General features: G+C 33.0%; 1 protein-coding gene across 10 annotated transcripts; it reads right to left on the bottom strand.

Moving 5' to 3' along the window:
- Nucleotides 1-4,224: 4,224 nt before the first annotated feature.
- On the bottom strand, nt 4,225-12,080 carry LOC100254307 (receptor-like protein EIX2). 10 transcript variants are annotated; one of them, XM_059733865.1, is made up of 8 exons: nt 11,645-12,080; nt 9,092-11,562; nt 7,780-8,577; nt 7,333-7,686; nt 5,873-5,980; nt 5,502-5,583; nt 5,005-5,118; nt 4,225-4,779 (listed from the first exon to the last, which is right to left on the bottom strand). In XM_059733865.1, the coding sequence occupies exons 1-2, from the start codon at nt 12,000-12,002 to the stop codon at nt 9,095-9,097; spliced, it is 2,826 nt and encodes a 941-aa protein (XP_059589848.1). In that variant the 5' UTR covers nt 12,003-12,080; the 3' UTR covers nt 4,225-4,779; nt 5,005-5,118; nt 5,502-5,583; nt 5,873-5,980; nt 7,333-7,686; nt 7,780-8,577; nt 9,092-9,094. The 10 variants fall into 10 exon arrangements, with proteins under 10 accessions (XP_059589848.1, XP_059589849.1, XP_059589852.1 ...); XM_059733866.1 differs by lacking the exon at nt 5,502-5,583 and having other exon boundaries at nt 7,780-8,133; nt 8,431-8,577; XM_059733869.1 differs by lacking the exon at nt 5,502-5,583 and having other exon boundaries at nt 7,780-8,133; nt 8,451-8,577.
- Between the last annotated feature and the right edge of the window lie 2,389 nt (nt 12,081-14,469).

Genomic DNA, 14,469 nt, shown 5'->3' with positions numbered 1-14,469 from the left:
GATGCTCTCAATGATAATTTGTTTGAACTTGAGAAGATACATACCGATCATAATGAACGGTGGAGATCGGATCTGGAGATCTGGAAAGTTGTCTTTCAGTCCGACAACAGAGCCTCTGTTCTGATGCGTTTTCTATCCAGACATTTTTCATGATGAACTCTGATCGAGGTTAATCCATGGTTCGATTGAGCTGATTGTTTAAAGAGCACGTTCAGAACTCATTGGTCTTTATTCTGAACGGTGGAGATTGGATTTGGAGTTCTGAAAAGTTATATTTAGTCCAAGAACAGTGGTGTGTTTGGTGAGATCTCTCCATTATTTTTATGCAAAGTTGTTGAAACTGCCAAGATCTATTTGTCTTGAGATATGGTTGATGTATGCCTCTAGTTTTATCTAGAGAGAATTGTGTAACCCATTAATTATATTAGTAGAGTTTTTAAGTGACCTAAGGGTCCCGTAATTTTTACTTCTCATATTGGAGAAGGTTTTCCACACTAAAATTATTGGTGTTCATATACTTGTTGATTGGGTGTCTTCTTACTACTCTATTTGATTGATTCTTATTAGGTTCTCATAAGAGGGGATAAAACCTGGTTGTGCATTATTTGTATTTATCCCATCACTTTCGTGGTATTGTTATCCTAGATATTTTCTATAAATGAGGTTAGGAGCCTCTTGCGTCACTTCGGGAGTTTCATACTGCCATTATGTTTGAATGTTCTATGTGAACATCCATTTTGTCATGGCCATGCTCGTTTTTGTAGTCATATATGACTATACTCTACTTGTCACCCCGTGTTTTATTCACCGAGCTCTTGGCTTGTTAGCCATTTCGGAGACTACTCCATATTTGTTAATTGAGAAGTAGGCCCTCACTCGTGTTGAGCTTGTTGCCATTCCTCTTAACTCTTTTTGGTGAGCTGCATCATTTGCATGTGTATATTTCAATGGTTAGTTTTACTAAGCCTGCTAGGTACTTACCTCTTATTTCTCCTACTTTTTTTTCCCATCCTATCACGATACAGATCTATTGTACGGTAGTCCGCTTCATCCACACCATTCTTATTGGATAGGAGTTCGATATCACCTCAGATATTATGGACATCGTGGCCACATATCGTGGGCCATCTTGTCCCAAGAGCTTTCCATTTACCTTGATCATCTCACAGATTCTAGTTGACCCCGAATTTGAGATAGATTAACAATTGGGTATGCTTGGCCCATATGCTCTCATCGACGAGAGTTCATGGTCCAAGCATACTAGGCATTCCCACGGACCTATGGCTTTTAATGTCATAAAGGAGGAAAAAGAGATAAGTGTGATAGAGCAGGATCCGCCAGTGGAGCTGGACGAGCTCCCAGTGCCAGTGCCTGTGCCTAGAGGGTATAGTAGTCATGGGAGAGCGAGTTCTTCTTATCCATCTTACCTTATGTCCTTTGGGACCCCCGATATTGAGACTACTATGCAATGCGTCCTTACTCTCCTTGATTGATTGCATGTTTGGATGGACGATATGGACTAGTTACATGTCCGTTTGGATGATATGGATGTTTGTTAACGCCAGTTGAAGGAGTACATTATGGGATAGCTCTCTTCCATTTCTGCATTGCTGAGATCACAGGGTGCATCCGACTCCACACCATCGTCACCGTTTGATCCCGAATTTTAGTTTCATATCATTTTTTTTTTGGATCAACGTTTCTTTTGTATATTAGAAGTTAGGTTGGCTTAGTTTCCATATGTAGTTTTTGTAAGGACATCCATTTTGTGAGCACGTGGTAGATTGTCTCGGCCCCGCGCAACACCCTTCTATTAGACACGTGGCATCCCTCCATCTCTATCCGGACAAGCCCAACTAGGTCGAAACACCCAATTTGGCCCCTAAGTATCAATGGTCGGCTACCTTGTGTTCCTCTAAGAATGAATGACGCGTTCCAAGTAGGTTCCTTAACCAGCTCCCACGAGCAATCATTTTTCCCCCCACCTGAAGTACGCTCGACAGGACGTCTCCCTGTCCTTTCAGGCGACCTGCTACGCTCTGCACCATGCCGCCTACAGACTGAGGTGACAAGCTAGACATCCGGTCGTCCCACCAACAATCTCTGTCAGCCGCCTGAAGGATGGTGATTGCTTTGCCATCCTCTGTGCTGCCATCATGATTGCGAAAGTCAAAAGATCATCTCAGCATAGATGTGATAAGGCTCCAGACACTATAAAAGTCGTCCCGCAGCCTAAAAACAAGGAGGGGGAAGTATTCTAATCCATTCTTTCCCAAACTCCTAAAAAATAGGGCATTCTCTCTAACTACTAATCTGACTTGAGCTTCGGAAAGTGCGTCTGGACAACCAATTCAGACATCTTTTGCAGGAAAAGAGGAAGGAGCATTACTTCCAGTTGATTGGGCGATAACACCAAGGAAGAAACGTCATTTCCAGTTGGTCAACCCTCAACAATTTTGTTTTTGCTTTGGATGTACTTTGATCGATTATATTGTGTATCCAAAACTTCTTTGATATATATGTATATGGCTATCTATTTTGTTTACTTGTCTCTCTGCTTTATTTACATTCAGTATTATATTCTATCATTTGTCTTTGTCATTTTACGAGACAAAAAATATGGAGAAATTATGGTGAGTACTAGATATCTTGTTAGATATCCTTACTTATTTTACATGCATGATTCGCATCACATCCCTTTAGTCCTACCATGATCTAATTCATGGTTATTGTTATATTTTTATTCCAACACAGATTGCTTTACCTTGGTATTTTGTTGGTAAGTGTGTACATGTCACTGGTATATGATTTGTTTGCCTACTTCTGGATGCGATTTGGATTGTCTTATGCATGTTAGGGAATGTTTGGTTCAGATGAGAGTTATTGAGAGATTTATAAACTTCATTTGAGAGTATTGGAGGGTTATTTAATCTATATTTTTTTAAAAAATTGCAAAAAGAAGATATTATTGGTACATTAGGTTTTGTGGCTTAGGAGAGCACTCGAGTGCTCGTAATAGGTTTCTCTAGAATTCTGGAGATGTATTTTTTTTCCATATTTTAAAGTGATTTATTTTGGGAAAATTCAGTTTTAGTCCACCAAATTTGTAGGCCTGTAAATATCATGCCAAAAAGGTTTTTCTTTTTTGATGTGAATATCAATAAAAGTCTGACTTGAGTTCTTGTTCTTAAAACTCTCAAAATGTTTGATTTTTTATTTATCAGGTAGTGAAGGAGATTTGCATCGATCCACTGGGAGCACATGAGGTGTTGCACCGTAGACGTGAACTGTAGTGTAAGTGTTGGGGAGTAAATCTTAAGGATAGCCACCAGGTAAAATTGTATTGGTGATTCAAGGTCTTTGACCCTGTGGTTTTTTACTACCACACATTTGTCTAAGTGGTTTTCCACATAAATCCTTTTATGTTGTGTGTTGGTTGTTTTTTGCTTTCCTAAATCACAAGAACAAAAATTTTAAAAATATTATTTTTTTGGGCCGAAAGGTTTCAACATTTATTCACTCTCCTCTAGATGTTACCTAAACTAGATCACATAACTTTTAGAACACACCAAAAAAACCCTAAGTTCATAACAACAACAAATATTTATACAATATAACATGGTAAAGTGCTTCAAACTCCCCAAAATCTCATGATAAATTCAAGAGCATAACCATAGGTTATTTACATCTTGAATGTGTTGTTGTCACTATTACAAATACTGGAGTAGAAATAATTACATTCCCAAGAGTCAAGACTAACCTCCTATGCAAATTTCAAGGAAAAAAAATGACTATTAGGTTGATCTATCTTTAATTTATAGTGTGTTGAGAATGAGTAAATCCCATTTATAAATGAAAATGAATTTGCAAAAATGGCACAAGCTATGCATGGACGAACATAACTATTCATATCATTTGATCAATTCATATAAGCTAATGATAATACAACTTTGAAGTTAGAACTTGTAGAGAGACAAACCTAGTCAATCATCAAACTTACTCACCATCTTCAAAATTAACTACCATCCTCAACTTTCGTCTAGCTGTAGAACTTATTGGTAATGCACTATAAGTTATATCATCCCCAAATTAGCCAACTTGTTAGCCACTTGTTAATGCGGTGAGATATCTCTATCGTTGGTGAATGCAACCTCTAATTATTTTTCACTATTAAAGGTAGTAATTTCATTTGTTGTGCTAGCGAAAGTTTTAATGCAAATAAAATTAATTTAAGAACGTAAAGATAAAATAATCACACATAAAGGTGCACGAGGTTTTAACGTGGTTCGGTCAAATATACCTACATCCACGGATGAGAGAGAATCTTTCCACTATACAATAGAGAACATTACAGAGGACAAAGCTATATACAACTATTGAGTTCCCAAAGCATCTCATGTTTCCCCACTCATTGTATCCACACCTTGAATCATAAGCCCCCTCTCTCCACCGGATATTTTATATTTTTCCTCATATTTCTATCAACCTCGTATAGTCTCTACAAACTTATCTCTATCTTACAACTTTTTCCCATCATAACTTAAAATATTTATAGAGATATTCCTAATAACTTTCCTTATTCAATAAGGAAATCTAATATTATTACAATAACAAATCAACTTAGGAAATATTCTTTACAAAAATGAATTTTTACTAATTAGGAATTTAGGACACTTCCCAACATCATCTTCTACATCGTCATCCAAGCCAACATTCTTGAAAGCAACATCATCTTCAATTCCTACAACTTCCACCTCACTAGGTTGAGTGTGTCCATCCCTAAGAACCAAAGGGTTAGGTCTCATGGCGAAGAAAAAACTAAGATCAATAATGAGTTGCAACTATGTACGAATTCTTCCTCTAAATTTCTATTTTGTGTAAATATATCATTATTACTTCCACATATTTTTGAATGAGATTTATCAACATTCTAAAGACAAGAAGAAAATTTTGTAAGCTATTTTGTCACCAACATTAAGGGATTTTGGATGATAAATAGCATACCTTTTGGTAACATCATTAGCAACAACATAGCTAGAGGGATTGTTGATCACCATATACCCATTCAAAGTGCTTGTATGCTTCTTATCCAACTTCGAAGGGATTCTCTTAGATTTCCTATGTCCAAGTCCAAAAGATATACCAAGAGAGATATTAGTTAAAGGCAAAATGAAAAAGAAAAGGTAGTCGTCGTTCAAGCCAATTTGAATAGCCTTTTAACACAATGTTATAATCAAGAATTCATGGGATAAACAATGAATATGTAATTACATTCCAAATTATAGGACCAAGTAAATAAAAAAGAAGAGAAAAATGCAATCATGATTTTTCCCTAATGGGTAACATTGTAGGGTAGGATATTGGATTGTATGTCATTTAATTGATGGAATGAAAATGCAAATAATGGTACTAATTTGCAACATTCTCCATGATATTTAGAAAAAGAAGAAAAAAGTAAATGTGTTTGTAGCCATGATCGTATCACTTGTGGCCACCCATACCGTGAAAGGAACCCTTTGCTTCATGTATCCATTATGACAGCAAGAATGCATTACTTGTAATGGTATACATTTTTTTCCACACCTATGCACATACATTTGTTCAAATAAATCAAGTTAAAATTTTGGAAGTAGAAAGAGCATAAGATATAACAACAAAATGAATTTGCTTGAATTTTCTCTGAGCTAACTAAAGTTCATGCAAAAATGGAAGGTGTCACTAGCAGGTTTTCATCAACGCAACATGGAAGAATAATTTCTATTGAAGGTTGAATCTTAGAAAGAAGAAAAAAAAGGCATGCAGATTACAAAAGAAAAACACCTTGATGTTTGTTTTAGTGTTTTTGGAGAGAGAGAGAAAGAAAGAAAGTTACTTCATAACAGAGCTTAGGGTTTCATCATCGAAACTTTACAAAAGATTTTCTTCAATCTTCTGTTCTGGTACCTTTTCACTCAGTAATCTATGATTCTCCTTCTTGCACCTACAATGTTAGTTGGGATTTTAGTTACAAATCATATAGCTAAATAAGCTTACCCAAAAAGAGAAACATGTGCTTGATTCACCTTAGAAAATCTATCAATATTGAGAAGAAATATTTTAAATACAACAAAATTCAAGAAAACATTTATCAACTACCTGAAATCTATTGGATATCCTTTTTTATATTCCACTTTACTTAGAAAGTCTTGGATAATTATCTTCAATTTCATTCTTAATTGCCTTATTTCAAATTTATAAATGGACTAAAGCATGAATCCTAACATGAACGGAGAGATGATTCTAGGATGTTGTTTGATTGATGCATATTGTTGCACAAATTTCTTAAGGCAGCTAGGAGACTTATTATGCCTTAATGTACAGAATGATGGGTAATCAAGAAAGAAAATGTTTAGCAGCAAGGAGAACATGATATGAGAAGATGGACCAGAAGCAAGAACCAAAAAAAGAAAGAAAGAAATAAGTAGCAATCAATGCACTCGATCGTGAGAACCTAGAAACAGAAACCATACATGAGTACCAAAGATGATTGGGTTTGAACCAAAAAAGGGCAAACATAGGCCCTAAAGAATGGAAAGTTTGAAATTTTGTGGCTAACCTATGGTAGTGAATGACAACAGGTTGTATTCAGTAAAAAAAAAACATGTCAGTTGGATTAAGTCTTGAGTGTTATGAATTTATGATTAGTACTTGACAAATGTAGGCAAATATACTACAAGTCTGCAACCATAGAGATGCAATTGACAATGTGACAAAGTTTGCATACAAGCTATAACGACCCCCTACTAACAGTATAGATATTATCTATTCTGGGCTTAAGGGGCCCTTATGGGCTTTAAAACGTGTCTAAGAGAATATATATATAACACAAATTTTCCCCCCATTCGGTGTGGGATATCACACAAATAAGATTAATTCACAAAATTACATGAAATTCATAAAGATATAGTTATCTTTTTCTTAGGGAAAACAACGTTTCATCGTTGGAATACTGTGCTTTGGCTATGTCACATCCATTAAGATCTTTATCTCTCAAATGCAAGTTGTCTTCAGCTCTTTTCTGATGAGGAACATAAGCCAATTGTTGCTTAAGTTTATGGGAAACTTGGGCAGCTATGAACGTATCATCACCATCTAGAGCACTTACAATCATGTAGGTGCACCTTTTATGGTCTTTAAACCTATACGTAAACAAATCTAATTTAATTTAAAAGACGAAAAAGGGACTAGCATTAATCTTTCCAAAATCACAATATTCAGCATCAATTATGCAGAAGGAAATCAAATTTAAGACTATATGCATATGCCACCAAAAAGAACAAATTAAGCACTCACTACTCAAATAAAGCTCTAATAATTTCCTCTTGGTCTTTGCTAACAGTACATACTCTTTTCTTGGGTGCCTAAGAAAAAGAATAATAATTAGCAAATTTACTTCTTAAAAAAAAAAAAATCATATTCAGTAACAAGCAAAAGTAGAGGCTTCTTATTCCAATAACAGTTTGCAACTTCACAACTACCAAAGCAAAAACTCAAGCTCCAATTATGCACAAAAAATTGCTCTCATGACGAAGAGTAAATGGAAATAAAGTTAAAAATTGTCTCACTAAACTTCCCTCTGAATTGTTTGAGCAAACATGAAGAGCACTTTCTTCTCCAACAGCTCTAGCTTCTTCCATAAGTTGATTACTGCAAAATTCAGTGGAACAAAAAACACATATAAATTGCATTTCTTCGTCGTTGTTAACTATTCCTAAATAAGACGCTTGTTTCAATTCTAACCTAGTATAGCATTGGAGAGAGCTCCAAATCATCACAGATCTTCTGCAAAATGCATATTATGTAGCGATTCGTATTGGTTGAATAGCTTTTACAAAACTTGAGCAACCAACACAAATTTTGGATAACACTGTTATTTACAAAAGCAGAAATCAAATAAAGAAATGGGAGCTTTTTAACAAACTTTCCATAGTTGGTCTTTATTGCCGCTGATCCAATTCCCATCATCATCGTCCCCTGAAGATGATTGATGCCCAAAGTGACTTCCATCAATCTGCATATGGAGTACCTCAAGCAATTTGATTCACGGTTGGAAATCAGACCTCTCTGTGTTACAGGAGCTTTCATGCTTGAGCACTAGAAAAACAGAGTGCTCTGTTTTCAGTAGTAGCATATCCCATTTCATACTAATGGGTATTATCACATTGCATTTCCCCAAAAATAAACTTTGTTTTTTAGCAAAAAAAATTATTTTTCTAAGATGAAGTATTTTTTAGCATCTCCCTACAAAGGCCTCTAATATTTGATTCTACAAAAATAACAAATAAATTTTAGAGCAACAAAATACAAATTCGTACATATAATAGCAAAAATTAATGTTTAAAAAGTTCTAAATAGAATATAACACGAGAAACTTAAAGCCATGGTAACTACCAAATAAGCAAACTTAATACATGTCGATGTCATTTATCCGATGGCAAGCTTTTGCGTTAAGGCATGTAACTATCCCATCATAAATACTCCCGTTACTCAAAAGCATATATCACCTACTAATCCTTGAGATGCAACCCAGTTGAAGTCCTGTAATACAAAGATGAAATGCAACAACGCTCATCAATTTGGAATAATTTCTTAGTTGCGGAGTTACTCTTCTTGATTAGTAGAAACAAAGGTTTTAGTATGTTATGTACAATTGAACTTTTAATGTACTTATAATATTTGAAGACAACAAATTAACTTAACATTTAAAAGAAAAAATTGTAACTTGAAGTAAGATAGAAATAAAAATACTGATAATCATAATTCTTCAACTATGATCCTCGACCTATAAGATTAATCTTTACACAATGAAAGCTAAATATGCACAACTATTACAAAAAAGTATATTAAAATCTTCTAGACTTGCTTATTTTATCGATGCTTCTATTTGCAAAATCTAAGCTTTCATCAATATATTGTGGAAGGTCAATCAAATAATAGAAGAGGGATTTGAGTAGTAGCATAAAGTGTACTTTTTATTCTTAATTGTTGGATAATAAATAGAAGTTAACGCATTTTACGCAAAAAACTAAAAAGAGAATTTGAGAAGTCTTACCATTTAACCTTGCAGGCTCCTTCGTATTCTATTCATATTTACTATTGTTGTCACGTACAACCAATCCTTTATCTTGCTCAACAACTGGAAATAGGCATATCTCCATGAACTATTGAATAGTAAAGTGCCGCAAACTCCCCAAAATCCGATGATGAATCCAAGAACAATATTTCCATAAAACCATATATTATTTGCATCATCTTGAATGTCCTCTTTTTTGCTACTAAGACCACTAGTGAAGGAGACTCCCCCAAGTTCATCTTCAGGACACCTTTTCAAAAGAGGTGGTCCACAAAGTCCAGGATTTCCCTCATATGTGGAGGCATCAAAGCTTTGTAATTGAGTGCCTAATGGAATTTTACCTGACAAGGTGTTATTTGATAGGTCTAAAACACTTAGATCGGCTATTTGAGAAAGAGTATCCGGAATTCTACCATTAAGTTGGTTTTGAGATAGATCAAGAACATCCAATAATTTCAATTGACCAATTGTTGTAGGGATTGATCCAATCAAATTGTTTCTTGATAAATTCAATGACACCAATTCTACCAAATCAGTTACTTCAATAGGAATTTCACCAATTAATTTATTGCTTGAAAAATCAATGCTCTTGATGAATCTAAGAGTTTTCTTGTACTCTTGTTCTTTTCCTTTCCATTGAACCAATGTACTATCAACATAGGAAAGTACGCTACTCGAATTGTAATATATTTCATAAGAAAGGTCCTGACTTCCTTTCTGAGCCATAGCAGTTAAATTTTTGAGACATTTTGGTATCTTTCCTGGTAGATTGTTGCTAGAGAGGTCCAACATTTGAATCTTTTCCAGTTGACAAAGACTTGAAGGTATGCTTCCATTAAATTCATTAGATCTTAGGTTGAGAACGACCAAATGTGACAGACTTCCTCCCATCCATGCGGTTATTTTTCCTGACAATTTATTTTTTCCCAAATCTAGAAGACGCAAAGCTCTGCAGTTCTTTAAGGATGAAGGCAGTGCTCCAGTAAAACTATTGTTACGTAAATGCAATGTTTGCATATGATGTAATAAGCCAATCGGATTTTTAATTTTCCCAGAAAAATTATTATTTGCCAAATCAAGAACAATTAAATCTTCCCATTGCTCCCAACATTTGGGTAGTTCTCCCGACAGTCGATTATTTGAGAGGTCAAGATAAAACAAACCCCAACCAGGCTGATTAGTAGTCCCGCACGATAAAGAAATTGAGCCTGAAAACAAGTTCTTGGAGAGATACAACCATCCAGCATTGAAAACAGATTGTGGTATTGAACCTTCCAAGCAATTTGAACTCATATCCAACACTAAAGGAGTTGCTTGTAAATTTGGCAAAGTCCCTGAGATGTGATTGTTGGAAATGTTTAACAATTGTAAATCTGAAGTTAAATTCCAAAACCAATTGGGAATGACATCTGCAATTCCAGAAGCAGAGATATCAAGATCTAGCAGACCTTTTTGAGTTTGAATCCAATTAGGAAAACGTGGGCCTAATTTGCAAGAGGCCAACATTATACGTGAGGCTCGAAATTGGGGAACTTGCTCAAGGCTTATGTTGAATATTAGGGAGTTGAAAGATAAGTCTAAGACAGACAGGTTGGAGAGACCAAAAAGGTGGTTTGCTGAGACAGTGCCTCGCAATGAATTTGAAGGAATGGACAACACTTGAAGTTGAGCTAGTTGTCCAATACTTTCAGGTAAAGTTCCGTTTAGTTGATTGAATTCAAGAAATAATTCTCTCAACTGTGAAAATCCAGAAAGATCGGGAAATGACCCTTTCAATTGATTATAAGATATATCTAAAACCTCTAATGTGTTATTAGGGCAGGCCAGATAATCTTTTTCCTTCAGTCCAGTGAGATTGTTCCGAGACAATAATAATTCTTGTAAATTACATAAATCTCTCAAGGATTTCGGAATCTCACCTTCAAGTTGATTCCAAGAGAGATCAAGATATGCCAGACTAGTCATGTTTCCAAAAGCATCCGGAATTGAACCACGTAGCTCGTTCCAAAAGAGATCAAGATATGCCAGAGTAGTCATGTTTCCAAAAGCATCCGGAATTGAACCATTTAGATCATTCCAAGAGAGGTCAAGATGAACAAGGCTGCTACTGAAGTTGAACAACCATGGGTATATTGAAGAAGTGAGACTATTCGAGGAGAGATCAAGCACAACAAGAGAAGTAGAAGAATTAATATGGGAAATGGATATTGTTGGAATAATCGGAGGAAGCTCAGTATAGTGCAAGTATAACTCAGTTAAGGAAGGCATTTTATTAATTGCTTGGGGCCAATGAATTGCTTTACTAAGATTAACCCCACTCAAGTCAAGGTGTGTTAACGAAGGAAGGTGAGAAAGCCAGTCAAGGTTCTCACAGCTCATATGCCCATAATTACTGCCGAGATCAAGGGATTGCAAATTGGAAAGATTTCCAAGTTGAGTGGGAAGAATTCCTGTAAAATTGGGAAAAGAGAGAATTATATTCTGCTGAGACAAGCTGATGAATTTTCACAAGGTATATATGTATATAATTACCTTTAAAATGATTCCAGCTGAGGTTCAAATGCTTCAAGTGCTGCAACTCTGCCAATGAAGGACCAAGCTGAGATATCTTACCTCCCAAATATTGGTGATGAAGATCAAGCCTGATCACATGACCCGTCTGGTTGTTACACTCCACTCCTCTCCATTTGCAACAATCTTTTTTGTCTTCCCCATTCCCCCATGAAGAAAGCACTCCATGGTCATCGAGAACAACTTTTTTGAAGTGAAGGAGAGCCTGTGTCTCCCTCTCTATGCACCCAACTTTAGTGTCACCCACCCTGAAACAGGCTTCGAAACAGAGCAAAAGCAGAAAAAGGGAAATAAAATATCGAAAGGGGCTTGTAGCCATGTTCAACACAGAGCAAGGATAGTGTGTAATAACAAGGATTAGCAAGTTTTGGTTTTTGATTTGTGAGCAAAGCAGGCATTGACTTATATACCATTCCCAGCAACATGTTGAGTAGATGACCTTTTATTATGACTAAAAATATTTTTAAAAAAACAAATATATATTATTTTTAAGTTTTTCATTTACATAATATTTTGAGTAAATATTGTGTTTATATTATTATTATTGTTATTTTTGGAGAAAGTAATGTTTTGAAATCCCTTTTTAAAAATAATTAACAAATATAACCTCCACTTTTAATTTATATTTATATGGTAATTATTTTTTACCTTTTATAAAAATGATTCTTAATAATTAATAATTTTTAAAATAAATAATTTTAAAGATAAATTTTGTAAATAGTGATACTAATAAGAGAAACACAACTTATATAATTTTTTATTATTAAAAATGATAAAACTTTATTAAAAATTATAAAGTATAGATATTAATGTTTTACTAAATTCATAAATTTTACTAAAAGGATTTTAATATTCATTTAAAATGACAATTAGAGAAAAAATTGAAAAGGCAATTTACTGATGATGTTTTTCAAATATTATTATTTATATTTGAAAAAAATATTGTTAATATTTATTCTAAAATTAAAATTAGAGAAATTTTTATATGATTAATTTCATTAATCTCTCCAAAAGTTTGCGTTAAATACATCTAATTATTATTAATTTAAAATTTTATTAAACATCTTCCTAATCCTTATCATTTATTAACTTCATCAAATTATTATTATTATTATTCCAAAAATTTAATGATTTTATTATGTTTGTTCGTGTTAAGCTCACTCTTCCGACCATTGATTTATCATATGGGAAAAATGAGGCATGCATGGAGACTTGAGAAGACCTACGACCATGAAGATCATACCAACCTTCGGAGCAGGCGAGGGTGTATCCAGTCCGTTTCAATTTTCTCTTCACTGAATTCCTCTCTTTGACCATTCCTTTGTTTCCAAGTAAGAGAAAATTATAGAGAAACTTACAAAAGTCCAACCCCACCCAAAGAAAATCCAGGTATCCAAGTATTAATCACATGGAAAAGTCTTCAAAAGCTACACCTACCATGTTGAAATCTTGAGCATGGTGAAATGATATGACTTGCTTTATGGTATTTTACATGCAACACGTCTTAAAGGAAAAGTGAAAGAGAAATAAAAAATAAATTTAAAATTAATAAATTATATTTATATTTTATTTTAAATTTATTTTATTTATTTAATTTTTAAAAATAAAGATTAAATAATTTTAAAATATATAAATTTCTTATTAATTTTAATTATATATTTTTACTTTCGTATATTTCATAATAAAATTAAATAAAAATAATAATTTTCTTTAATATTTTTTTCTTTTCTTAATAATTATAAAATCTTTTATTGAAATTTAAAAACAACCACCAACATGTGTTACATGTGTGGTTGGTTGAAAGGTTTTTTTTTTTTTAAATCTAAATTAGTAATAAAAAAAACTTTTTAAAACGTATAAAAAGAAAAGTTGATTATAGGGATTTCTAATATGAAAAAAACAATATCACGGAATTGTGAGGATAGTGTTATGTTTTGTTTTTTTTTTTTTTCCTTGAATTTTTTAATTTATGTTAGTGAAAATTTTATAATATTATCAATATTTACTTTCAAAAATCAATAATTTTACTTTCAATTTTTCAGTAAGATCTCTTGCATTTCATTTCTATAATTTTAGCTTTATAGGTTATGTTTGGTTGATCAAATATAACATCATATGGGATAAAAGAGAAGATATTACCTCAAATTTTATATTTAATTAATGATGAGATAGTATAAGTGGTGAAATATATTATTCACTCTTTTTTTATTTCTTTTACACGAGATATGTTAATTTTATACTAAGATATAAGATATGTATATCCGATATATCATAAATTAATTTTTTTATATATTTATTTTATAAAATAAATTTTTTAATTATAAATTAAATTTATGATTAAAAAAGAAAAACTAAAAAATATTTATAAAGTAATATTAATATATGATATATAAGTTATTTTTATATATCATTATCAATGATTCATCAATAAAAAAAAAATTGAATTTTCTAATAAATAAAGATGTTTTTTCCATCTAGCTAAACCTTGAATGGTCTTTTTCTTTAATCAATAAGAAATCTAACTTAAGATACCTACAATTTACTTCATGTTAATAAAGTCAAAGTAGATATATATTTATTTATTTTAATAAAAATTTATTTATTAGAAGATACGTTTATTTGTTTTATGAGTGTATAAACTTTTTTATAATTTCGAAGAGTAGCAAAAATCTCTTTTATAATTTATTATTAACATTTTTGAATTATTAATTAAGATATCTTGATAAAAGAAATAACAAAAATAAAGTCTTATTTTTTTATTTTAGTCCAAAATCCATGTGGCCAGT

Source organism: Vitis vinifera, chromosome 16, assembly GCF_030704535.1.
Source record: "Vitis vinifera cultivar Pinot Noir 40024 chromosome 16, ASM3070453v1".
In the NCBI taxonomy this organism is placed as follows: domain Eukaryota; kingdom Viridiplantae; phylum Streptophyta; class Magnoliopsida; order Vitales; family Vitaceae; genus Vitis; species Vitis vinifera.
This window is presented reverse-complemented; position numbering and strand designations above follow the sequence as displayed.

Bases quoted from the DNA above. Each gene is read 5' to 3' on its own strand.
- LOC100254307 (XM_059733865.1), bottom strand. From the start codon at position 12,002: ATGGCTACAAGCCCCTTTCGATATTTTATTTCCCTTTTTCTGCTTTTG. The intron at 11,563-11,644 runs GTAATTATATAC...CCAATTTTACAG, and splicing joins CAGCTGGAATCATTTTAAAG to GAATTCTTCCCACTCAACTT.